Source organism: Thunnus thynnus, chromosome 17 (genome assembly GCF_963924715.1).
Source record: "Thunnus thynnus chromosome 17, fThuThy2.1, whole genome shotgun sequence".
Lineage (NCBI taxonomy): Eukaryota > Metazoa > Chordata > Actinopteri > Scombriformes > Scombridae > Thunnus > Thunnus thynnus.
In genome coordinates, this window is record NC_089533.1 from 23,927,615 (window position 1) to 23,954,711 (window position 27,097).

At 43.2% G+C, this 27,097-nt stretch overlaps 2 protein-coding genes across 4 annotated transcripts; both read right to left on the bottom strand.

Moving 5' to 3' along the window:
• Positions 1-3,324: 3,324 nt before the first annotated feature.
• On the bottom strand, positions 3,325-14,666 carry LOC137201063 (nuclear factor interleukin-3-regulated protein-like). The gene is made up of 2 exons (XM_067615917.1): positions 14,287-14,666; positions 3,325-7,861 (listed from the first exon to the last, which is right to left on the bottom strand). The coding sequence occupies exon 2, from the start codon at positions 7,303-7,305 to the stop codon at positions 5,419-5,421; it is 1,887 nt and encodes a 628-aa protein (XP_067472018.1). The 5' UTR covers positions 7,306-7,861; positions 14,287-14,666; the 3' UTR covers positions 3,325-5,418.
• A 5,788-nt stretch (positions 14,667-20,454) lies between these two features.
• nfil3-6 (nuclear factor, interleukin 3 regulated, member 6) lies at positions 20,455-23,980 on the bottom strand. Of its 3 annotated transcripts, none has more exons than XM_067616234.1 (3): positions 23,700-23,980; positions 22,568-22,784; positions 20,455-22,531 (listed from the first exon to the last, which is right to left on the bottom strand). In XM_067616234.1, the coding sequence occupies exons 2-3, from the start codon at positions 22,659-22,661 to the stop codon at positions 21,393-21,395; spliced, it is 1,233 nt and encodes a 410-aa protein (XP_067472335.1). In that variant the 5' UTR covers positions 22,662-22,784; positions 23,700-23,980; the 3' UTR covers positions 20,455-21,392. The 3 variants fall into 3 exon arrangements, with proteins under 3 accessions (XP_067472335.1, XP_067472334.1, XP_067472333.1); XM_067616233.1 differs by having other exon boundaries at positions 20,455-22,534; XM_067616232.1 differs by having other exon boundaries at positions 20,455-22,537.
• Between the last annotated feature and the right edge of the window lie 3,117 nt (positions 23,981-27,097).

Here is a 27,097-nt window from a genome sequence, read left to right on the forward strand (position 1 = left end):
TGCCTGAGTGTGCTCATCATTTCCATATAGTGCAGGTTACTGTACTCCAGCTATGTAGTGACAGCTGTGACACATAAAGCAATCTGAGTTTTGTGGTTATGGCTATATTATACACTATGCAGGGAGGGGAATTCTCCAGTCGTGTTACCTGAACCTGACCTGGCTTCGCAGGCATCCTGGAACCTGCCCCAGAAATGTGTTAGGAGCTCCCGGTGTGTCACGTTGGAAACAGACCAGATCTCGGCAGTCCTGGGGTCCCCCCTGCACCCTCTTATTCTGCTCTCTCATCCCTCTCTCCTTCCCCACTCCCCCTCACCCCCCCCTTCCTGCTCCACTAACCTTTTCCCCAGGCTGTGAAGGGGAACCAGGTAACACGAGAGCCCTGTTTCTGCTCTGTTTGCCAAGAGCATCTTTGCTGCCAGAGACAAACAAGAGTGACACGGATGGAGCCATAACCTTCATCGATCCATCCATCAGTGCGCTCTCTCCCTCTCTCTCTCTCTCTCTCTCTCTCTCTCTCTCTCTCTCTCTCTCTCTCTCGCTCTCTTTCTCCCTCTCTCTCTCTCTCTCTAGTTCTCCCTCTCTTTAGTTCTCCTTTTCCTTTCTCCTCGCATCGCACGCACACTGACCTACTTTCCTCCTGACCTGTTTATGCAAGCTCCGGTGCAGCAGCCGTTCAAGTCAAATCAGGAAAATAGGGGACGCAGCAAAATGCTGCCAGAGCTTTGCTGCTCCATGCAGAGAATGTCACCTTGATACCATCCCATGGGTGCTACTGTATTATAAGGAATATTTACTTAACAACTCACACTCCCCAAAAGCTAAAATCCTATGGGAACAGCAGTTAGCTTCTTTCTTCCTTTTTTTTTTGCATGTGTATGTGAGGGAATGTGCATTAGTATTTGTGTGTGTGTGCATACATGTATTCACTTGTGTGTGACTGAGAGCATTGTGAAGGGCATTGATGCGTCAGCCTCAAAGAGGTGCTTTGTTTGCAGACTTAGATCAAGTTAGTGGACTGGGTTAACTTCCCTTCCCTCCCGTATCCTCCCCCCACTCCTTCCCCCCGGTGCTCCTCCCTTTGCCCTTTGTGTTGTTATGAACATAACCCTGTTTTGGTGTATGAAAGGGTTGGAGAAACAGAGAAAAATGTATTGTTTAAAGTCCCTCTCCATTCAAAATTTGTTTTTCCTCTTGTTCCTACGGTTGGATTTTTGAGCTTCACTGTGCAGAATGATATATGTGCAGAGTTTGACACTAGAAGGCTGTTTTCACATTAATCTGCTGAAAGTGGAAAATTTCTCTGAGCTCATTGATTTTAAGGGGCGGGTTTACAAGCATTATTTGTGACATCACAACTAGTTTGGAAGCCAATCCTGGTCCAATATTCAATTTACACAAGTGTGATGTGGAAACTCGAAGCCACCAGTACACAAACACTGAGAATAAACTTTACAGTGAAGTAGAAGACATCTTGTATCCAGCAGTTAAACTTCTGAAATGAAAAATATTTGCATATTGAGAGATTCTGGAATTTTTATGAGGGAGAAGGAGTAAATGCCATTTTAAGGATTCTAACAAGATAATTTAACTTTTTTTGTCCAGACCTTTAAGAAACTAAGGGCGTCTCTGCTACTGCAGCTCAACTCTCATAATGATGATGTAACCCATATTTTGGTAACAATTGTGTAATAAAGCCATTAAAACCTCGAATTACATTGATGACATTCTGAAACTCCCATTTACTGTAATTCATTTCTACATTTTACAATTAAAGGAATAATGTGAATCATAATTAAGAAGGCAAGATATCAAACTTTTCAACTATTCATATACGAGCTGTATAGTCTTTCTAAAATGTGGTATCACACAGCTTGCGAGCCAGGATTTTGATAACAGAGCAGCCTTTTCTGTATAAATACAAAGAATGCAGTGGGACTTGGCCAGGAGGTTGGCAGGACAGTTGATCTGGCAGCAGCAGGCAGAGGCTCAGACTGGCTCTGCCCTGGCTTTGTCCTGCACATCACACAGAGCTGACTCTCCCAGTTCAGTAATAGCCTGTTTAGTTTGAAACACGCTCCTGTTTGTGTTGCTCCTCTGCTATAAATATTCTGGATTTCGGGGCACACCTGTTCAAGTTGTTCCAACAAAAAGTGATCCTTTGCTTTTGTGAGCCAGTGTCTCTCTGCTGAATGAGTTCATGTTAGAGCAGAGAAGCATTTTAGAACTCAGAGAGGTTTTTTTTTTAAAATCCATTTTCAGCTTGTTAATCAGTCCTTTTTAGGTCCACTCAAGGTCTTGTGAAGTGTGTCAAAAGTAGTGAGACATCAAAGAGGTTTAAACATGAGTCTTCAAGTGCAGAGGCTATAATCAGAGGAGCGTGTGTGTGTGTGTGTACCTATGTGAGGGTGTCTGTTTAACGTGAGAGCAACATTTGATGGTATTTTCATGCTTTAAGCTTGTGTCTATTCGTAGAAGTAGGCCAGTGTTACATCAGACACGCTTGCCAGGGAGTTTGCTGGCCCCACCGGGCAAAGTGTGTCAGTGTGTCACTGCGGAGCTCCTCTCATTGCAGATTAGCTGTCGATGCCAAAAAGAGTGAGTTGCCCATGGGGAGTAGCTCTATACAAGGTTATCTCTGCACAATGGATACAGGGTGTGCCTATCAAGCTTTAAACATCAGAGTTGCACTTGTGTTGTCTCAAATCGAATGTCCTTTTTTGGAAAGTCTAAACGATCTGCATTATAGAAATCTTACTGCAAACAGGGACATGTCCTTGTGTAATATGGCATACAGTATCAAGAAACTAAAACTAAGTATGGTTATAATGCTGTATTGCCCTAATTTGTTCTGTTTTCCTGCTTGCTGATGGTGATTCATTCTCTTATGTCAATCAGTGAGTAATGTATTACCTAACTGGTGGTTCTGGCATAAGGTTAGATCATCTTCACAGTTGATAGGATGACGAGCCAGGCTGCCTACAGACTGTGATTGCTATGTTGACAGGCGCTGCTTCTTAACGCCAAAGCGTGTTAAACAGATCTAAATGGCTGCTCAGTTCAATGTCAGTCTTGCTTTGTGGGCTGTAAAAGTTGCTTGATAATTCGTAATAAATCACGACAAGATGTGCTGCTTTTAAATGAGGCACTGTATGATAGTCATGTTTCACTTTTGTATGTTTATACCCAGTCCTACTCCATGACACTGGTGGCTTTCAGCTCCAGTTGAGCAGCAAGTATTGCTTTGAAATATTTGTAGCCCTCAAACAGGTTTCATTGTGCTAAACCAAACAAAGACTGCTAAAAGAACGGAGAAAAACAGGCTCTTTTCATGATATGTTGATAGGGTCAACATTCTTTTTATTTCATTTTCGATCTTGAAATGCTCCCATCTTCCACGATGAACATTAGTGTCTTTACATACATATTCATGTCAAAAGGAAGTGATGGTAATGACCAACCAGACCAACCACCACCCATCTCTAAACACCACACTATCTTTGCCTGTTTCTTTTTTTTGTCCTCTTGTCTTTTTCATAAAACCATCAGTAAAACCACAAACATTACTGATTAATACACACTGAAAAAAGGGGAAGGAGGGAGGAGGAATGAGGCAAATACATGTCATCACAGTCAATAGGAGAAAGACACAGTATAGAGGAAAACAGAACAACACCTTGACGAAAAAAGAGGATATAAAACCAATGAAATAAACATTACAGTGTTGTTCGAGGGTGGGGGAACTTTACATTTATACACAAGCACCAAAAAGCCAAACATGGTACATAGACTTTTGTTAAAGTAGGATCCAGTGTAGGCAATTCATCACTGCCCAGTAGCAGAATGACCATGAGAGATGAGTAATGGAGGCACATGGGAAACAAGGGAAGTCAATTTCTTCATTAATTCAAGTTCAGATTGTTTGTGTTTTATATGGAATTTTAATGTTGGCGCCAATTGGAGGTTTAGAGAAATGGAGAAGTATTGTATTAACTTTTTCACAATAACTCACAAGCCTAATTTAATGTCAATAAATGTACAGTAACTATGGAGGGGCTCTGTTCCTTTACAAGAGGAACACAGGGTTTCTCAGTTTTCCTTTGTTCAGTGCACTGTAGTGTGTTTACACAAATGCGACTTAATTCCTCCTGCTTTTGCCCCCAAGTCTCCCATGCCTACATCACAATCCAAACTCAAGGCTGCAGTATGTATCTAAAAAGGTCTGTACACATTCTCGGTCTATGTTCCTGTGGGCTTTTTCTACAGTGATGGGCGTGTGGAGGAGAGGGAAATAAATACATTGGGCCAGTGAATGGTAACAAACACAAGATATGGTTGATAAAGCTCAAATAAACTAAAGGCTTAAAGCCTGCAGCTGGTGAATTCCACCAAATATTTAAAGGCTGGTTAAAGGTTACGAAATCCAAACATTTTAATGAGGCCCTTGCCTCAGGAAACATTATGTTCTCCATTCAGTGCTGTTGGCGCTCCAAAGTGGACGGCCATTTCTGTGTAAACAGGGCATTAACAAATGATTAATGCTAAAGCTTAACAATCAAGAAAGAGGTGTTTTAATTTGAATGGGTCCTGTAGCAACAGTAGACAATGTGGCTGTACAGTAAATGTGATTCATAATAGGATGGTCACTTTCAAAATCCTCTTTTACCATTGCAGGTTTGTCGCATTTTTTGTTGAATTTGTATTCAAATTTCTTTGTAAAATATATATTTATAATAGATACAATATTCATATATCACAGTAATATACAAACCAAGTGCTTAAAAAATAAAGGTGATGCAGATCTTTTGTGAAATAATAGAGATGGTTGGGGGGGAGTATGGGTTGGTAGAGGTAGGGTCTGGGAAGAGGTATGGAACTTGATATTGTGGTGTTGGTGCTTCTTTGGTCGAGGGAATGTCCCCAGTGTACATTTGCATTTGATTTTAAGGCAGAGAGCCATACATGTGTATGTTTGTCTACAGTCAGATATGTACCAAATTTATAGTACTGATAAAGCTCGAAACTTTTCTTTTTTTACATTCTTGTTTGTAAGTGATCAAAATGTGCTTTCGCTGATGTACTCTGCTGTAGGTTGTTTAATGACAAAAGTAGAAAAGCAGGCAGTTCCATTCCTCCTCTCATCACATAAACAAAAGTGCTTCTGTAAATATGGAGAGGATGTAAGAAATGACAAATCTGTACAATATATACAAATATGATACAGCCCTACAAGATGTCCAGCCTTTTTTTGGTGACATTGGGGGTAGGGGAGTAGAAGAGCCCAGCTTCCTGTCCCAAGGGCTTTAGGAGGGGATTTGATTATAGGGCAAAGGCATGATGGCAGGGTAGTTGTGTCTTTAGTTTATAGAGCATCACAAAATGCTTACATTGTGACAGGCTTTAAAAAGTTTATGTCACTTAATCTCGCCTCTTGTTCCGTCGTCCACCTGTCTCCTTTTTCCCGTTCTCCTTCCTGCTCCCCTCCCCTGACGCTGCCTGTTTACAGCCTCCACCTGGGCTCAGGCTTTCTCGCTTAATGTTCTGCTGTGGCATGAGGGATAAATAGGGATGCTGGGGCAGGGGAGGTGGCGTGGCTGAGGGAGGAGTGGTTGGGGACTCCTGGCCGGAGCAGTGGCCACCACTGCTGCCGGTGCTCATGGCCCGATGTTTGAGTCTGAGTTTGTGGGGCAACGCTGTGCCCTTCACCTCCCCCTGGGGATCCCGGCCCTGGGCTTGAGAGCAGCCCTGGGAGGAGGGCTGGGGGGAGGCAGGCTGGTGGAGGCCGGTAAGATGTTGGTTGTGGTAGCTGCCCATGTCTGAGCAGGACGAGGAGGGGGACTCATCATCATCCGTGGAGGCCTCTTTGTCGGAGCTCCGGGGATCTCCATCACTGGATGAGGTGTCCTTGCTAGAGGAGCTTGATTGGCCTTGGTAGTAAGCTTCGTTCCGGGGCCCACCTTCATAGGTAAGCACAGGTGGCTCCTCGTCTTGGGCACTGAGGTATGAAGGATGAGGCTGCTGTAGATGGTGGTACAGGTGGGAGTGGTTGAACCCCTCCACTTGTTTGTGGAGGAGCTCTGCAGATGAATCACTCTCCTGCTGGTGCTGCTGCTGATGCTCCTGTTGCAGGTGCTGCTGGGGAAGTTGGCAAACTCTGTACACCTGTCTCTCTCCAGCCTCATTACGGTTGTCTGAGAGCTCATAAGGAGGGGAGTCTAATGTCTTCCTCTCAAGCTGCTTTGTCACCTCCGCAAGTGTCTCTGTGGAGCTCTCCGTAATGGACTGGGGTAGTCGGCTGGCACACGTCTGGCTGTTACTGCTGCTCTGCTTCTGGGCTGCCTTCAGATCGATGTCCTGGGGCCTTGTCAGGGTGTCCACAGGATAGGAGGCACTGCTGGAGCCATACAGAATGACACTCCTCTGTGCAGCAGGTGGGTGAGGGGTAGGCTGGCTGACAGTGCTGATAGCAGTAACAGGCTCCTGATGGGGTTGCTGTTGTTGGTGAAGGTGCTGCTGCTGCTGCTGCTGCTGCTGTTGGCTGTGATATGCAGCCTCCAGCTCCTGAGAATGCTGCTGGATCTGGTGATGAGTGGGTACAGAGGCCAGACCGCGGTGGATGTTGAACATGATCTGGGTGGTGGTGCCATTGGCAATGTCCATCTCCAACCTATCACCTTCCTGTTTGATCTCAAAGGGCATTGGCTCGGGGCTGTCCCTAGAGGAGCCGTCAGACATATCAGAAAGGGAGCCACGTGGGGAGTATTTCACCAGCTGCCTGTGGCCCTCACTGCGTCCTGACTGCTCTGTTTCGGAGGAGTCAGAGTTCATCATCACCTGAGAACTACTTGAGTAACCGCTGGAGTAGTACTGAGTAGAAGAGGAGGTGGACGAGGAGGAGCCTCCATTTCCTGTGCTGTTGCCTCCGCCAATCTGTTGGCTCTTTTCAATGTAGGAGGCAGTGCTTATAAGGCCAAAGCGCAGCTTCAGCTGGAGTAGCTCTGTCTTGAGCCTCACATTCTCATCGTTCAGTGCAATGACACGGTTCTCCAAAACCATGTCATTGAGACGTCGCTTCTCCCGGGAGCGCTTGGCCGCCTCGTTGTTTTTGCGGCGTTTCTCCCAATAGGAGGCATCCTTCTTCTCATCGGAAATGAACTCGCGCTTTCGTCTGCAGCTCATATTGGGTTTGGGTTTGATGAGGCGCCCTAGGCGAGTTGGAGTCCCTTGGATAGGTGAAAGAGACTCTTCATAACCTGTGAAAGTCTCAAGGCAGTTTAGGTTATTCCCTGAAGTCAGATTTTCCATTCTTGTCTAGCGGTAGCCAGTTTGAAATGTTGCTTGGGCGACTGGGGATAGAAGTAGGTCAGAGGTCAAGGGGAGGAGGGGATGGTGATGAAACACCTCTGAAGATTTTCTCTCAAAGGTCTTGGTCAGTTTGTTTATTGTAGGTTCAGACTCAAGTGTCCAAATTAGCCAAAAAGATCAAGAACAGCTGGAGTTCAGCATTAGAAACCCTCATTTATCCACTTGAAGGGTTTTTGGTTCAGTGTCCAGACTCTTCAAAGTATCACAGACCCTAACTGGATCAGATCAGTCTTGAATTTGAGGAAAAGAAAAACTTCCTTAAAGCTCTTTTTTTCTCTTGCTTTTCTTCCTCTGGTTGTTATAGGTTTAGCATAAGAACAGCACACTGAGCTAAGCTGGCGGAGAAGTGTCCTAGATCTCCACGCAAACAGCAGGATGTAGGTCGGCCTGTCTACCTCAGCGTGTCAGTCTCTTGGGGAGGCTCGCTCGCTCTCTCTCTCTCTCTCTCCCCTCTGTCTGTCTCTCTTCTCTCCGCAGTTGACTGCAAGATGAAAGGCTGCAGAGATAAAAACAGAGAAAAAAAGATGTGTTAATCCATGTGGTCTGCTGGTGTTCTATAACGCATATGAGGCTTCAAATATTTTATTTTTAGGCATTTTTTGTCATTTCACCTATTATTTTCTCATGCATAGTTATCAAAGACATATGAAAGGAAAACATTTCTACATCCACACTTTATGCTGTTTTAGCATGTTTGGCTTTGTCGGACTGTGTCACCCATGGCAACCAATGAATGGTTGCTAGACCTCACTGTCTGACCTTTTGGCCCTGCTATTGATCTGCTTCGTCTGCAGCCTATGACCCCTGACCTTAAGCCTGGCATGTTGATGTTGACTTTTGTGATGTAATGTGGGCAATGAGTTCATTGCAAGGCTCATGACCTTGTTTCATCTTGTCACCCAGTAGTTCAAAAAGGAGTCAAAATATATGAGGCAGTTAAAAGACTGGTAATTAAAATTTCCATACATGGAAACTGAGGCAAGTGCATACATGAAATAAATAGTGTAACACCACAGAAGTTGCATTATTCAGACACATGGATCGAGACTATGCTGAGAGCACAAAACCTAGACTGTTAAAGGATTAGCTTTTTTGGTTTTGAGTATCTGGGGCAGACAGAGCGGAGGGTGAGTCAGTTGCAGGACTGGTGGGGGTTCCCTGGATCCATTTTATAACATTTTGAGAGAAAAACCTCCATGAGAGACAGTCTGCTGATTTTTCCACCGAGAAACCCCGTCCACAAACACTACTTAAACCCCTCCCAACCCCCCCAGCCCCCCCCCCCCAGCCCCCCCCACATGCGTTCATCCGCAGAGGAATGTGGCAGCATTCTTCGCCAAAACAACTCAATGCCAAATCACTGATGCAGAGTGAGCAGATAAGGCAGACAAAGGCAGCAGCCAGTGCAGGTCAAGGATAAAGAGGCTGAGACTGGGGCATGAGATTTGGAGGTGTGGGGGGCAGCTGGGAGGTAGGGCATTGATAAATATAGGTCAAGGGCCCCCGGAAAGGAAGGAGGCAGGACACGGGCAGGAATAACACAGCTTGTTAACATTTGGGTAAAACACAAGGGTGGTCGAACAATCTTATTACTGTGGAGATGTGTGCTTCAGAGCTCAGACACAGCAGGGTGTCCTCTGTAATGAGCTGAACAGGTGTGCTTCTAGACAAAACCATTTGATATGGTAAATATTAGGGCATAACACCAATGGGTTGAACAGGAAAGTAATTCTTTGTTATATTTTTATGTTAAAATAAATTAAGTCTGGAATTAGTTATAAATATACTGTATACCACATTATTTTAAAGACAAATACCTCATTATCCTCTAATTAATATCACAGAAATGGAATAAACATTTCTTGGAAAAAATAATAAGATCACACATGTAGTTATTGTGCTTCTGCATGATTTGCACTTTTAGAAATGTGAGACAACAACCAACATGTATTGTATATCTAGTAAAATGACTGTCTTTGCACACAACCATAAATTTACAGTGGGATTAAGCAAGTATTGAAGGTCGAACTATAAAAATATCAAAATTTGGTGACAAAAGTATTAATCATATATGCATCGGGGTAAATAATTCCATATTAAAATGTAGCCATAATAAAAGTGCAACAGTAGATTTATCAGCTGCACTGAGTGTGTGTTACTCAACATCTGCACTCCTAGGTTAAACTCCATAAGCACTATTACACTGTCTGAATCTGTAATCTCATAATCTGGCAAGGTGTTTGTACTGGTTATACTCTGCTCTTCCCTCAGATCTGACACCATTATGTAACTACAGGCGTATCCATGCTCTGGATATGGATTTCAGCCCAGATTCTGGAAAGGGGATGATTTTTCTTTTTTAGCTCTAAAATGTAAACAATGGCAGACAAAATACTGGACCTGACCATCATTTTTATTTTTACTTTTCCATTTCTTTTTCTTTAAATATTTTCAGTGTTTACTACAACATTTAATGCCACATTCACACTTGATTTGTTGTAAAACGTCTGGATTTTTTTCTCTCTGCTTGGCTGAACGGTTTACGGTTATCCTCGTGAGCCTTTGACATGTGGCTGTCAGGCACGAGAGAGGAAGAATGAGGCGATAGACTTTTTCTCAGCGTGTCCCACTGACCCAGAAACTGGGGACCGACTGCACTCTGTAAACACAAGTCTAGCTGCCTACACTGTAGGCTACGGCTCGCTGGAATATAGGTCAGCAGAGCTGCAGAGAGGTGAAGTAGTGAGAGACAAGGGAGAGATCGTAAAAAAAGACAAAAAGAGAATAGAATTAGAGCATCGACTAAATTTAGATGGAGGTGAGAGCAAGTGGAGCATAGACAAAGACATGTAGGGAATCAATGAGGGAGAGTTGAAACAAAGAGAGAGATGGAGATGAGATTGTAACTGGGTATGGGGGAAACCAGTGGCAATTCTGCAAGGTTGGTATTACATCAATAGAGGGAATGTGTCACCCATAGCAACAAAAGGGGGAAAACAGAAGGGGTAGCCAATCATATTGGATATTCTCTCCCTTCCAATCAACCAGTGGCTTGACATGGTCAAAAGCAGCTGGTGAGAAAACAACATTCTGTAACAAAAGGAGAGTGATTGACGTCACTGGTTGCGTATATTGCATATCTCTCCTGCAGTCAGGATGAGCGAGACACATGAATGAACTCTTGTGTTTAATTAACTCGCTGTGTTGGCTCTCGCTCTTTCTGTGTGCCTCTCTGTCTCTCCCTCTGTTCAAACCTCAATATTGAACCATGTGAGTGAGCGTGAATCACAAAAGGTGTCACCCTCACAACTCATCCTGTAATCCATTCAGTGTTAAACTCTTTGTCATTAAAATTACAGAAACGTGGCGAATAAACCACTGCTACCAAAAGCTATTAAAAAGCAGCCATTTTATTTGCATGAATAAACTGAATTCATTGCTCAAATACAAATACAAATACATCCTGCTAAAGCAAGAAGACCTGCAGTGTACTGCACCACTCCCCTGCACACATTTTCCTGTGCTTTGACCTAGATTACTCTTTCCAATTTATCATATATTCTTCACGTGTCATCACTGGGTCTCTGTGGCACTTGTGGAATGATAGCACAGTAAAAGAATCCAAGTTGCACTCGCTCACACAACCACAGGGCCCTCACCGCAAGAGTCTAAATGTGGCAACGAGCTTTGGAAACAGTGGACTGAGTTCAAACCCCTGCACGTGTTTCTGTGGAGCGTTTCAGGAAATGGGAGCAGATCTAAAATAAAAGGAGGAGGAGGAGGGGGAGGAGGGGGGGGGGCATGTTTCAGAGAAAGGGGAATGAAACTGTTGATCCCCCCCCCCCCCCCACCACCCCTACCCTTCCCTGGGAAGAATGCAGTGTATGGCACGTGGTGCAGGGTTGGGGGTCGGGGTGTCATGGGTGGGGTCTGCTTGAATTCCAAGTCTGGGGGCTGAAAAGGGGAGGGGGGGTGTGTGTTAAGGAATTGGGCAGCATGCCAGCAAGGTGGAGTCCTATCCAAGCTAGATCCTTGTTCCAAGAACACATGGCCATATCTCTCTCTCTCTTTCTCTTTCTCTCTCTTCCTCCCTTTCTCTCTCTCTCTCTCTCTCTCTCTCTCTCTCTGGAAGGGAAAAAAGCATAGTGACTCAGTCCATGTGTTTCACCAGTCACATGTGCTCCCTTGGCCTACTAAATGCTGTAATTCGCCTCTCTTCGCTGGCTGCAAACCACAGCACAATAACAAAGCACGGCCCTCATCTTTTATCATCTTACATGTGCCAGGAAACCCAGAAAAAGTCAAGAGGCCACAAAGTGGGACAGGATGGAAACCGCTACGCTTCTGAGCATGAATTCCCCTCCCAGATTTGAAGTGGATTTATTTAGTAAAGCTGGACACAGACAGACTTTTAATAAAACCTAAATAACCACAAAGCAGCCTTTCAGATCATTGATGCAATTTGCTTGAAATGACCTAAAACGGTATGAGGGTTTTTTTCCCCCTAAAAGTGTATAAGTTGAAATGATATTATTTATTTAGGTCGCGCATGGCTTTTTTCTTCTTTTTTTTTTTTTTCTTTTTTTAATCACTGTGTCTATCTTCTATTTCTGCATGCCTGCCTCCTTTCTTTGTTATGGCGGGGCGAGGATTTATTTTGGTGGGGGTTTGATTCTGCTTTTCTAGTCAGCGGCGGTTGTGCGCCTCATCCCCCCTCCCACAGGACTAATCTGACCTACATTCTTAGCTGGCAATAGAGACCCAGTGTGTACGCCAACCAATTGGCAGCGGCTGCTCCACAGCAAAGCAAAGCGCTGCGCGGTCGGCCCGCCGACTATGGGTTTCCGCCGATTGCATAATCTGCCCCGTTCTTTAATCCATTTTAATTATTTAATTCATTCATTATGCAACCCGCATAACCTCTTCAATTTCTCTTTATGGTATATAGTTACTGTACAGATGCGGCACATGCTAAACTTCCAATGCGTAAAATGGTTACAGTGATGCTTCAGTCCATTGAGGAGGGAGGCTGTCCTTCACAACAATGATGGACGTCTGAAACTGAAATCTCTTTGAAACCTAGCAAATCGCTTTTTCACATTGCTATTATGTGTGAAACATATGGATATAAGCTGTTAGTGCAGATGATGTCTGAACGCATGCCATTGCTGGAATACAGCAAGAGAAGGAGGGGGATGACCATGCCCACGTGCAGTCTAATGTAAATCACAAAGCAGGTGTGGAAAATGAAGCAGAGATTAGTTTCCTCTTTTAAAACAAAATTTCCAATAGTACACAAAAATCATAAAGTATTTGTCTATATGAGCCTAAAAGTTACAGTACATTTTTCACCATTATACTGAAGCACTGGACTGCAGCCAAGCAGAGTTGTTTTAGCCGCTCAAGTTCAATTTAAGGCCATATTATATTGTTTAATTCAGCCTTTGATAGGCTGCGCGCAAAGCGGATAAAACAATCCCTCGTAATCACTTATCATTCACGTAGCAACACATTGTGAGAAATATGTTACCCCGCATGCCTCCTTTGTTGCACTGTCTGACAAATCGCATTCATGCATATTTAATCGGATCCCCAGTCATCCAAGGCAACTGCACGAATCCAACTGTGCCATGAAATTCACCCACTTTCTCCACAAAAAAAAAAAAAAAAAAAAAAAAAAAAATCTCATCAACAAACTATTTGCGCATTTTCACCCGCTCTATAATCAAACTTGTCCTTATTGTCGCTGCGCTGCTCAGGAGCCACACATAGACACATCTGACCCACATTTGATCCAGATGTTCTGGTCCACACCTCACCTTGCAGCGGCTGCAGTCATCAGAGCCCGCGAACTTCACCATTCTCCATTCTTTTCTATTTCTGGCATCAATTCCGGCCCGAGCTTTGTAAACAATAGAGAAAGACTCAGACTGAATATCCTAATGTGTCCAGGACGGATGATGCCTGTCGTGTCTGCTCTGGATTTGTGTTGGCTCCTCAGACTGCGACTAAAGGGTTAACCCGGAGGGCTGCACAGCCGCGTTAACCTTTACAAAGAGCTGCTACACGTGACGGAGAGAAGTGTGTCCTCGGAGCCTGCATGGGATTTTTCCAGTTGTCTGCATGGACTACCCTACTAACCCAAAAGTAGCCGAGTAAAAATAAGTGGCTGTTCAGAGTCTCTACAACATATAAACCTGACACTGAACACCACTTACATGGAATAATAATCATACTACTAATACTACTAGTACTAGTACTAATACTACTACTACTACTAATAATAATACAATGAATAATAATTAATATAAAATATAATAATAACTGGTGATATTGTTACCTTTACATAATAATAATGTAGTAAATATGTAACAAATACCTGCGCACTTATTTAATATTTTGTCTGAGCCACGTGTGTTACGAAAGCAGGTGTATTAGTGAAAGGAAACTGGAATAAACAGACCAAAACTGTCCCCTAAAAACCAGCACAGCCAGCAGTGAATAGATGGTGGGGGTACGCATCATAACATAACAGCGCGGATGCGTTGACCCTGCCTCATTACAACTATGGCACCTCTCCAAATCATCCCCATTCGCCTCCGTGTGTTTCCACCAAACGAGCCTCACCGCACCTTTTTTTTTTTTCTGAAGGAATCCCATAACCTCTGGCTACCCCCTCCTCTCCCTCCCCTTCCTCAGACACATATACACACACAGACCCCCACATAGGCTACAGAGGAGGGGAAAACAGCCTCGCCTTGACATTGAGATAATGCGCCCCAGCACCAAAACAAACACTCATGGAGTAAGAGCGGCGACTCATCACAAAAAATGCAAAAAGCCAAAGTATTTAGAGCCTCTGTGTTATATCAAACAGCTATTAATAAAATGATGAAGTTATTAATAATGACGCAAACTCACCGTTTTTGTCTAAAAAGCAGAATCCACATAGGGAACCGACAGCTTCGTTCCTGTCCAACAATCCGCTTTGCGCATGGGTCGCCGGGCTGCTGCTCTCACACACTCCGCCCGTCACTTTCAAAACACCAGCTCTCCGATTAGTGCAGGTATATGAGAAGAGTGCGAACACAGTGCCGCTTGTTTTCAGTGCGCTCCTCATGTCATGTTTGCTCCAATTCCTCTCTCTCTCCCCCTCTCTCTCTCTTTCTCTCTATCTCTCTCTCTTCCTCTCTCTCTCTATTTCCTTCTCTCTCGCTCTCTCTCTCCCTCCCTCTCTCTCTCTCCCTCCTTCTCTGTCCTTCTCTCTCTCTGAGTCTCTAAATGTATGTTAGTAGGTCAGTTGTTGCATAACAGGACGCTTTGGGTGCCTAGTCACGTTTTTTGTTTCTCTCTCGGCTCTGCCCCCTCCCTCTCTCCTCGCCTTCAAATCCTGTTGCAGGAGAGGAGATGCAGGGGGAGCGGCGGGGGAGGAGAAAGGCCTGGAGGGGGAGGGACTAGGCTCAAAGCCAGACTCAGTCAGATGAAGGGCTATGATACCCATAATAAGGATATAGACATTAAAAATACAGCATGCAGTGGAAACACATAGAAACAAACCATGAGCAGAGAAATATAAAAAGAACCAGTTTAACCCACCACAGCTGGTGTTTTGGGAAGTGGCTTTTTGAGTTTAACTGTATTTATATATATATTTAACTGTTATTTCATATTTTTGCCTCAGTTGGTAGGGAAGCTTTAAGCTGAAATACACTTGTTTGTTTTCTTGCTGACAGTTGAGAAGATTGATACCACTCTCATCTGACAGTGGTATCAATCTTCTCTTCTGGCTTCTTAACTCCTGGCAAGAACACAAATAAGCAAATAAGCATATTCCTTAAAATGTCGAACTATTGCATGAAGTTCTGTAAAAGCCTGATAAATATCTCACAGGTTAAAGGCCTAGACAGAAAATAACAAGTACATTTACTCAGGTACTGCACATTAGGACAATTTTGAGGTACTTATACTTTACTTTAATGTTTCTATTTTATTTTATACTTCTTCTCCACAACATTTTAAACACTGTACCTGTCACTTCATTCCATGTATCTGAAAGCCATAGTTAGCCTGCAAGTAAATTTGCAGAGAGAGATCTTACATACAAAATATATGAGATATTTTAAATATTAACAACTATTTGAGAAGTGTGATGGGACAGGACAGACTGAATGAACTGGCCACAGTATCTGTTGAAAACAAAAGAGCTAAGAAGAAGCAAGGCTGCACTGAGGAAGACGTATATATATTTGTGAGTAGAAGTCAAAGGGTCTGGTGGTGCAGCCTTCATAGAGTTACATGTTACGCTACAGTCTTTTGATATATCCATTTATACAACCATACAGACTTGAGGGTGTATGGACTATATATATATATATATATATATATATATATAAAATGTTAAAACAATAATCTTGATTAACAAACAGAAAAAAGAAACACACCAAAAAAAAGTAAAAATACAGGGACAGAGAAACAATGGCTAATAGCTTAATCAAGTGCAGTTGTAATGAAAATAAATAAAATAAGATAAAATCTATGATGTCTCTCCATAACTGCTATTCAGTCAGAAGAATTGATCATTCATAGCAGATGGTTATACAGTTGTTCCATGAGAAAGCTCTTAAGGAATCTGAGTAGGATTCTGCTCGGAAAACACATTCATCAACATAAAATCTCAGTAAAAACCACAATGATGAAAATATAACATATTAGGAGGAGGTTGGGATGGTGGAGGGAGATGCAGCAACCAACAGTGTTTACTTGAGCATTGCAGCTGTGTAAAGGCCTGGTCACACCGAAAAGGGGAACAACAAAATTCATCTGCACATCTTGAGCGGTGGATGTGGTTCAAGAGGTTTGGTCAGGGCTACTTGGTGAACTACTTTAGTTAGCACAAAAGCCTCCTGAGGTGCTTTCTTTTTTCTCTGTGCTGTGTAGTTTCCTCCCACCTGACATTTTCTTGTCAGGGTTGTACATCATTTTGTTTGTGAGAGTTTTATTTTTTTTGCGGTGGGTGGTGGTGGTAGTGGTGGTGTGTGTGTGTGTGTGTGTGTGTGTGTGTGTGTGTGTGTGTGTGAGGGGGGGGGTCCCTAACAGTTTATTCAAAAGACGTGTTTTACTGTACAGAAACTGAATCGTAAAATTAACACACTGTGGTTATGTAGCAGACAGACTTGGCCTGAGGCAGAGATTTCCTGGAGTTTTGTCCTCACTGTGAAGTTGCCAGGTTTTTGTGTGGATTAAACTAACAAGATGTAACGTGTTAATTATTTAACTTTAGAGTTGCTGGTAGGTGGATTTTGTTACTTAGCTGTTTCCAATCTTTGTGCTAAGCTAAGCTTACCAGCTTTAGCCTTTGTTTTTTACCGTATAGAGAGATGAGACTGACTCAAAACAATCCCTTTAACACCTCGCTGCACCCTGACCCATGGCTTCACCCTTTTTCTGTGTTACCACACCAAGGAAAAGACTTATTGCGCTAACTCATTGTGTTTTCAACTCAGTCCAAATAGCATGACACTGCCACTGTGGAGGAAATCATCTTTGTCATTAGTGTGTTAAAACCTCTGTAAGCGCACGTACGCAAGTGGAAAATTTGGGGTTAACTAGTAATAGAATCTCGCCTGGCACTCGCACTGTCTGCCATTGTGTTGTTACAACAAGCACAATCTACCTCCACCACACTCACAGTTGTTGAATAGGGCAGTTTAACTGGCTCTTTTGGCCAGAATGCGACCATATTGTGTAATTGAAGTGCATGTTTTGATTCAGCTTGATCACAAGCAGGAATGTGTGTCATGCTGGCAGGCACGAAGCGTGGAGGAGACTTGCACAAAGAGCAGGGGAGTTAATCTATTTTGTTCATCTCACTCCTCTGGTTTAAACACTGTGCTTTAGGTAATTGAAGAGCAGGCCTTTGAAGAAGCTCAAACAGTTGAATAGCTGGCTATCACACTGGCATACAGGGGACTATATCAGAGAGAGACTCGCCCCAGGAGGGAGTAACAAATGTATTTGGATGGGACCAATGTGATTAGAGATTGTTGTTAATGGTCTAAACACGAAACATGTTTGAAAGGCTTTGCATCAGTGCAGCGTAAAAAGCTGCAGCTTGTGCGCTAACGTGTACTTTCTTATGCTTTATATCACCGTGAGTTGTTCTTTTCAGGATTTGCTCGCAGTCTGGATGTTGCAGTTACTGTTTTTCATTCTATTCACAATGTCAACTGCAAATGTGCAGTTTGCATTGTCACTGAAGGCAACTCCATGTGTCAGATAGCTATCTCCCTCCATCTTGCTCCAGACACAGCGATGGTAAAAAGCATCTGCTCTCAGTAAATGTGCGGTACATTATCCACACAGTGATTTAAACTGGCAAAGACTGCCAGAATGGATGCCTTGAAGGCTGACTTCTGCTACGGATGTGTTCATTATCTCCCTTTATCTTGAAAGCTTTACTATCTTTGCATGGGAGTGAAAGGGGTATGTGTAAGTGTGAGTGTGTGTTTTTTTTTTTGTTAATCCGTTCCCATAAAGATGTAAGCATGTTCCACATTGCATCAGGAACACATCTGTGTTCTTGGTGCATGCAGTAATTGCAGCAATTATTCTGTATAATTGGATTGTTTTATGTCCTTGAAGGATGTTAAGGACTTTTCATGTTTGATACTACAGTAATTATCTGTTCCTGTGTTTGTACATGCCCTGGTTTGTTGAATACACTCAGTAACAGCCTGTTACAGCCTAAGTGACCTTTTTTTTTACTTGTTCTGCAGATGATAAATGTCCAAATTTATGAAGTTGCACTGAGGCCAGAGGGCAGACATCTTTTTTGGTATGTTTTTTTTGTCTTCACTGCCATTCAACCGGTTATCCACCCCTACCGCACCTGCGTCCTGAGATGCTTCATTTTCAGAGGGTAACCCCCAAATGTGGAGCCTTACATTTGAACTAAATATGGATCACCATTCCTTTGCCCCTCCACTCCTCTTTGTTTCCTTCTTTGGCTGGAGGAGACGAGCAGAGGCATTGGCCGTGAACTTGGATCCCCCTCCCCCATAAAAACACACACGCGCGCGCACACACACACACGCACTCTCTCTCTCTCTCTCTCTCTCTCTCTCTCCCTCTGTGTCTCTGCATCACTCCCTCTCTTTTTGCACCCCATCCTTATCCCCACCCTAACGTCAACCCCCCCCCACCCCCTTCCAGCTATGTCTGCAAGCGTTCCCATGGCAACTGTCGCACTGCCTGCCTAGCAACAGGCTTTATCCTTTCACTGGATAAAAAAAAGGGGGGAAACAGAAAATGGGGGGGATGTGGGGGTTGCGGTTTTTCATGGGTGCATGGATGTGGGTGAGGACGGTAGTGTAACAGCAGCATGTTGCAGTAGCTTCATTAAATCTTCTTCTCTCCACTCCACACCTGCAGCGCCTGCCTCGCCTTTACCTTATTACCTTTCCAGTTCACCACAGGCTTGTCCAATTTACTCAGAGGCAGACTGCACGTCTGTTCATAAAATGTTGCCTTTCAAATCTGTTTTAGGGAGGAATTGTAGACAAAATTAGTGTTTAAATTTTTTAATTTTATTGAGGTGGGAGTACACACAGGTGATCTTGTTACAGTATATGTCCACCAACACATATAAAAAGCTAGAATAAATATTTCTTCATACATACGCAGATGAGAGCATCATCTCCGTAGTGATAAAATGATGCTGACACGTGCTAAGCTGCATGAACATCTTTATTGCTTCAAATGATTATTTTCTTGTTATTCAACTGACCTTTTCGTACTTGAGTATCAGCTTCTGCACGTTTCTCCTGATTACACTCGCATATACACACATAGGATATACACATGCACAGTTGCTTAATTTAACAATCACTCATCACCATGCCAACTAACTCCCTAACCTGCAAGAACATGGATTTCAGTGAACCATAGCATGATTACTATGTTGTTGTAGATGATGAAAACAGACTCTGGGGCTTTATAGCAACGCTAAAGATATTGTCTTTGCTGCCCTCTGCTGACTCCGAAGTGGTATCATCTTCTTATTTTTAATACACGTGATGGAAACAGATTTGGACTCAATACAAAAGTGTATTGAAATACTGGCGCTCTTGTGTGTAATGACAGACACATTGCAAAAGAACCACAAGAAGATTAAATAATTATCTCCGCTAAACGTGACTGCATGTCTCCGTGAAATTCACACTAACCATTCTTCGCCTCCGTGAACTCCCCTCCAGCTGTTATAATCAAAGCTCTCGTGTTTTGAAGATCTCTAATAGAAGTTGAGCTGTTGAGTAATAGCCGGCACACCCACTGTCTCTGTCTCTGTCTGTCTGGCTGTCAGACTGTCTTGCCGCCTGCAGGGACAGCGGGAGAGAAACCTGCCAAGTGCACAGCTCCACTCCTCGTTGCCTGCATTTGTCAGCACTTGTCAGTCAAACCTTACCCTTCTCTTGTTCTCTTTCACCGACTCTCTCATCTTGCAACATTTGATCTGTTGGGAGGAGAAATTATATCTACACTCAAATGAGCAATGTGACATTTCGTGTAGTCGCTTTAGATGTTTAGTTTGATTACTGGATGTTACTTAGAGATAACTTATGATATTTAGTTTTTTGGCTTGGTTGTGGTGATATGTAAAGGGGTACTCAAGTGATTTAGTATTGCATTTCCATAAAGTTGGGGGACTTACAAGAGTCAGATTAAATGAAAAAAAAAGTCACAATTGAAGCAGCTGAGGCTGAGATATCCTAACTTTTATTCTCTAGTATGGGTCAAGTGCAAAGAAGTTACAGTTCTCATAATGCAGCTAGATAGCTTCTTTTATTAGACCCTCCCTGCTTGCTAAATGCTTGCTTATTTGAAACCCCACACCTCCAGTTTGTAACAGAGGCTTTGTGTTAAATAAAATAAAAAAACAAAATGAAGTCTCAAGCCCAAGCTGAGATGATTACATCACTATTACATCATCAGGGTTGTTTTTAGTCCAAAAAAAGAACTGAACTTCATGTGTAAAATTGGCAGGTTGCCCCTTTAAGGTTTCCTAGAGTAATGATCAACTTGACACAATGATGCTGAATCTGTCAAAGATTTATTTATTTTCAAATATGAAAATGTACAGAGAGACATCAGACATTGAATTCTTCTCATCACCTCAGTACAGAAACAGGGCAGTAATAAAAACATGTTCAAACTGGACATGAATAGAGACTGAAGGGTGTGTGAAACACTAAAACAGTACTGTAGATGTTATAGTGCCTTTCCTAAAAGGAGCTCCTGACATAAAAATGAAATGCTCTTTTGACATGACACATAACGAGTGACGGTAAACAAGTGCGTGGAAGAAAACGAACTCAGAACAAACCTTTCTTTTAGCCTTCGAAACCAATGGAGTTTTTGACAGCTACTAATTTTATTCCAGCTATTGCAGTCTGTGATTCTGTGTGTATTTACTGTCTGTCTGCAAGTGTTTACAGGTTTGTGCAAACTTGTTTCAGCGGCGGGAAACATGTGCAGTAAGTCATTCCACTCTAATTACAAATCTGCAAACATTTCCTCCCATCGGTTTGTTTTAACCTGCTGGCTGATTTCCAACTGAATTGAACGCAGCTTCAAAACCACCAAACCCTGTTATCTCTGATGATTTGATGTAAACAGTTTCATGTGTGTTTTTAGTTGTCACAGTGTATGGAATAGAGACATTATTATACACTTAACACTATTACAGATAAGCCCCCCTATCTGAGAAACATTGATAGGAGCTGAGATTAAGTAGTGGTTAAAACCTAGACAGCAGGTTATGAGATGAATGTTTATGGACATTTATTACAATATACAGTATTTGAAATAAAAACAACACATTGTTAGAAGTTTGTTAGACTCGACAGATGAGTCCTTGTGAACATTTGCTCCTGTGGTTGTGCTGTATTTAAAGGCTCATTCACAGTAAAACTGTGTCTGTCCTTAAAAGTCTAGACGTCTGCAAACACTGACTGAGTCAGCGTCGGCCCTCAGTTGACGTTGGCCATGAACTGCTCTGTGAAAAGCTTCTTCAGCTGAGCCACCTCCTCACTCAGAGAGTTGAGCTGAGACTTCAGGTAACCGTTCTCATGCTGATACCGGACCTCTGCTTGTCCTTGCGTGGGAGGCTGCAGGCTGTAGCTGGCTGCTGAGGCATTGTATTGAGGGGACTGTCTCCCCCTCCTGCCCTCCTCCCCCTCCAGCTGCTGGAGCCAGGGGCCAGTGTGCCCCGCTCCGGTTTCACCTCCGCTCAGTCCTTGCCCTTTGAAGGCCTCTCTTTGACCTTCCCGTGCCGCGAGGGATAGCGTGGGGCTGCGTCTGCTGTTATCCCCTGCAGCATCACCCCCATCCCCGCTGCCAGGCGTCTTGAAACGTAGCTTGTGTGGAAGGTTTTTCATTCCCTCAGCATGGTCCAACTTGCTTACAGTGAGAACCGCAGTGTGTTGGACCTCAGCAGGGGAGTGGTGGAGGTCATAGCCCAGCTCCTCTGCCCTGTGTGGGGATAATTTCCCATGGTCACTCAGTCGGTCTTCAAAGAAGATAGGGCTGCCCACACTGGACCCACCTGGTGTTGAGAACCCTGAGTCCTCTGACAGGTTACCAGCATCCCTGGAGCCCCGCGCACTCAACTGGCCTTTCTGGTTGCTGGGATGTGAGGTTGAGGAATTGGGGAGGCCTCCATCCCCCCTGTGGAGATAATAGTGGGGAGTCAAGCTTTGAGTGGTGTGTTGAGGAGCCGTTGTGAGTGGCAAGATAGGGGCATTGGAGGGGTCTTTGACCAGGCCAAAGCGGAACTTCAGAGCCAGCAGCTCTGCCCTGAGACGTGCGTTCTCCTCCAGCAGAGCCAGCACACGGCTCTCCAGGACCATATCGTTCACACGCCGCTTTTCTCTGGAGCGCTTCGCGGCCTCGTTATTCTTCCTCCTCTTGTCCCAGTAGCCGTCATCCTTTTTGTCAAGCGGGATGAACTCGCGCTTGCGCCGGATGCTGGAAGCAGGACTCTCTTTGCGTTTCACAGCGGAGCTGCGACCCAGCAGGGAGCGGGCCAGCAGGCTGCTGGAGGTCAGGATGGACACAGCTTCATCTGTGAAGGACAAGGGCGCTCCTGCTCCTCCTCCTCCTCCTCCTCCTCCTCCTCCTCCTCCTCCTCCTCCCCCTCCTCCACCACCACTTGGAGTCACTGCTGCAGGTGGCTGCAAGGTCTGGAGCACAGTCACATCCTGTTGCCCCCTCATCGGCTGGGACTGCTCCTCAAACATCACGCCTGGTACACTCAATCAGATTGAACGAGTCTCTCCTTGTTGCTAAGAGCAGAAGGAACCGCTGTGTGGTGCTGAGCGCCCGCTAGATGTTCAGAGGCAAGAATGCAGAAACAGTGCCACCTAGTGATCGCAGTGACGGAGGGAAAAGAGAAGAGGGATTTAGTGGTTATGCAAGAGCCATTACAACACAATATTATGTAACCCCATTACATCTCTCCAATAAAACTGGAGCGACTTGTACCATAACCTTGCAAGCCTCATTATACGTTCAGTGGAACAATGCGTGTTGTAAATACAGATCTAGTCAGCCATGCCAGACTTTTGGTATTTAATTAAAATCTGACATTAACCCACAAATATTTTAACCTACACATGTTTTTAGTTTCACACCAAAACAAACATTCACGGGTTTACATTGCATTTCTTGACCCTCTTTATATTTGATCTGTCATCCTTATTAAACCCAATTAAGTCATTTGCGATCGGTTTCCGGTCTGACTGTTTTACTTGCTTCATCAGCACTGACCCACATGTGTGACAGGAACATGCTGATCTCCCGTCGGCCGCTTATAACAATCTGAGCTGACCTGACTTCACTGTTTTACATCACACCCAGCAGCGTTGCTGGCGTGTGAGAGAACACATGTGGGTTTACAGGCAAATGAAAGTTTCTCAGAACAAGCGGCAACTTCTGTCTTGGTTTACTTCATTTATAAAGATAAAAGTAAACAGCTTCCGTTTGTACTGTAAAATGCGACCTAAGCACTGGCATGTAATGTATATGTTAGGGTGACAAGGCATAAAAGATTGCAGCTTGGCATCACAACAGAACAGCGAAGGTCTATCTATTACTATATAGTCTAATACTATTTCGGCTACGGAAAGTCTTTAGAAAACGTGCGCTTATATTCTAATCAGTCACCTTCAATGTTTGTTGTTTTATTCCGCGAAACATGCTCAATGGTCCGTAATGTAAAAAAAGAAAGTTTAAGAAAATCAGATATAAAGAAAAATCTATTTAAAAAATAACTGTACCTCTGATGAATGATCAATGTCCTCCTTCGGTGCGCGTGTGTCCTCCGCCTCTCCAAACGTCTTGTGGGTTCAGGAAGAAGCGCCTTTCTCTGTCTTCTTCTCTGGTTTAATACTGCAGATCCACTCAGCGCTGTTACTTAATATTATCATCAGTGTGGCGCACCTCCACTCTGCTCCACTTGGAATGCCGCAGCTCCTATTTGTAACGTTGAGTTCAGCTCAGGACGGTGCCTATCCTCACATGAACCAGCGGGGCCCTGTTTGTGTGCTCGTGTGTGTGTATGTGTGTGTGTGTGTGTGTGTGTGTGTCTCTGAGCCCGCCTTCCCCCCTGTCACACCTCCCCCCCTCCTCCCTCCGCCATCCAAAGGAAAGCTCCTATCGGCTTTCACATACCAGATCAAGCATCATCATCACCATCATCATCACCATCATCTGACCTGGCTCGCCCCGCCCCCTCTGACAGGATAATCTACCCATAACAATTAGGCAATGTTACAAGCAGCTGTATAAGACAGAAGACATACAGTGTTTTCAGTGTGAGATGTGATCATAGGGCTTCATATATTCTTAACCCTGATGTTCTGTTTGGGTTCCTGCAGACCCCTTTAAGGAAAGTCCTCTTGAACAGCTCAAAACAGTCTTTTATCAGTTTGAAACATCATGACTTTCCCAAACTTTATGAGAATTGCTCATGAACATGATTTTGAAGTGATGACATGTTTCAGAGGTTGCATTACTTCTGGTACTTCTGTTTGAGCTCTGAGAAAAAAAGTTAAACAGAATGGATTTTCATCATGCCCTATATCTGTGATTGGTGTAGACAGGACTTTTTATGCAACATGATTCCTTCCAAATCTTAAATTAGGCTATCTGGACTTTTATAATAGTTTGTTGTTGAGAGGTCTAACAGGGAGTTAGATCCCCAAATATATGTGCTCCTGCTTTGTAAGATGTCAAATTGTAAATTTCTCTGTCTATGAATGACTTATAATAAAACGAATATATATTTTTTCATGTATGGTCCATATAACCATAGTCCATATATAAAACATGAAACATTTCTTTATTTGGTGTAATAACAATACTTAATGTTAATCTCCATATTTTGTCACCTTCATCAAATGTGCAGTTTGTGGTAAAGGGAATTGTCACCACTTCAATACTTTTAGACATATTAGGTTTTAACAAGGTCAGGAGAAAAAAAAGTAGTTGGTTTTGGTTCTTCTGTGTGTGTACATATGGGGTTCAATACAATGAGGAAGTAAAATATGAGGAAGTAAAATGCTAATTTCCCCCTTCCATGGAAATTTACGCCATTCAAGTTGAATATTAACTGAAGCAAGTGCTGCATTATTAGCTAATTTTGTGGCCATGTTTTGCACAGTGACCCTTTGTTAACATTGAGTTTCATGACCTTTATATTTTCTCACCAGCCACTTCATTAGGTACACCTGTGCAATCTAATGCAATCGAATACAACAGCTCTGCCATAAATCCTACTTTTACGAAGCTTATCCTTTTTCAGTTTTTGTTGACATTGTCAGAAGGTGATAATTCTACTTTATGTTTATTATTGAGGTCGTAGTGGGTGGTGGTGGTGTACTGGAGTGCATTATATAGAACAGTGTTCCTAGTATTTTGCCCCTCTCATGTATGTTAATGGAGTCAGTAAATATACTGTACAGCCAGCAGCCACTACAGTATACAGACTGTAAACAGGGGGGAAACAGCTAGCCTGGCTCTGTCCAAAGGTAACAGAATCCACCCAACAGCACCTCTAAAGCTCACTAATTAACTCACTAATTAACACTTTAAATCTCATTTATTTGATCTGTACAAAAAGTGAATTGTAAAAGCAACGTGATGTGGTTTTTCAGGTCATTGTTTCGGGTGCAGTAACTTCCTAAAGTCTCCGCTGGTTGACTTGCAACCTCACAGTGATGACGACAAGACTTCAAGCGAATAAGAATATTTCCCAAAAATGTAAAACTATTCCATAAATGGGAACTTTGAGGCAGCAGGGTACATACACATTACACAGATGGCAGAAGGTGAGGAGTCAGAACAGTAAATTTTTGCCCTGGGGCCTCCTAACATGTTAATTCAGGCGTGTATGGTAAAAACAGCTTTTTTAAATTTTGAAGGATGTGAAAGTATTAGAGTGTCCCATTGAAACAATGACTCATTTCCCCTACTTATAATTAGAACCATATTACACATTCCTGCCTAGTAGTCTTTCCTAAGAATTTACAGATATATCAGTTACTTTCTAGGAAATTAGAGGTGAGGCCAGATAATCGCTGCCTGAATCTGCGTGAAACCCTGCAGAATTATGTAATGTGCCATACTTAAACAGATATATAAATATAGACTGTTTTGTAGCACACAGTGCACAGCACATAATGTTGTGTAATCAATAATAATTCCCAGCACTGTTAATGACAAACAGTTTAACGTCAGTTGATCTTGATAGCACTTCCATGGTTACAGATCTCAAGGGTCCAAATGTGAGTAGTATCCTGTGTGTTACACAACATCTGAACCATTGTTACCACAATAAGTGATTGATCCTCCATAGTGCCTTTGATTAAGGACGATAAATGTGTGTGCGTTTGTTTGCTGACCTTACTTACACCTGTATGTTGGGCAGCAGGCGACACGTGGCTTTGTGTGTAGAGAGTTGGAGCAGCACAAGGGCTTCAGCCGAGAACCTCAACTAACCTCCGTTTTACGGCGAACACACACACATTTGTGTGCTTTCAGGAGACAATGAACTCCATGTACTGTATCATATCACATATGTAAACCCCCTGAGCAAACATGCTCAAGTTTAAAATGAGATACACTCTGAGCCCCTTGCCCCTTACTGCTGGGACACCTTTGGTTTCTGATGGACACAGAGGCCAGTGCCTGTGCAGTCACAGTGCAGAAACTCGTCCAAACAAGACTTTGTTAATGTGGAAATTTCCACCTAAAAGTTGCATCATAGAAGACATGCTCTCTGCCTTTAGTTGTACTATATGACTTGTAATGTCTTGTTGTCAGTGATGATAGCAATACAAAAGGCTGCAAGGTAATGCTAATGACAGTATAGTTTCATAAAAATAAAGAAATTAAGGGAGTAATTAGACATTTTGGAAATATGCTTATTTACTTTTTTTGCCAAGAGTTCAATGGGAAAAAATTAACACGTTATATCTCATTTGCTTAACCAGGGCAGATTTTCTTACCTTTGGACTGAGTCAGTCTTTGTGCTTCATATTTATTGTACAGACATGAGAGTGGCAACGATTGTATTTAACTCCGGCAAGAAAGCAAATAAGCATATTTAACAAAATGTCACACTTTTCCTTTAAATTGAGGGGACTACTTGGTGTGTTTTCCTTTAAGACATTTA

Bases quoted from the DNA above. Each gene is read 5' to 3' on its own strand.
- LOC137201063 (XM_067615917.1), bottom strand. From the start codon at position 7,305: ATGGAAAATCTGACTTCAGGGAATAACCTAAACTGCCTTGAGACTTTC.
- nfil3-6 (XM_067616232.1), bottom strand. From the start codon at position 22,661: ATGTTTGAGGAGCAGTCCCAGCCGATGAGGGGGCAACAGGATGTGACT. The intron at 22,538-22,567 runs GTGGAGGAGGGG...GAGGAGGAGGAG, and splicing joins AGCAGTGACTCCAAGTGGTG to GAGGAGGAGGAGGAGGAGGA.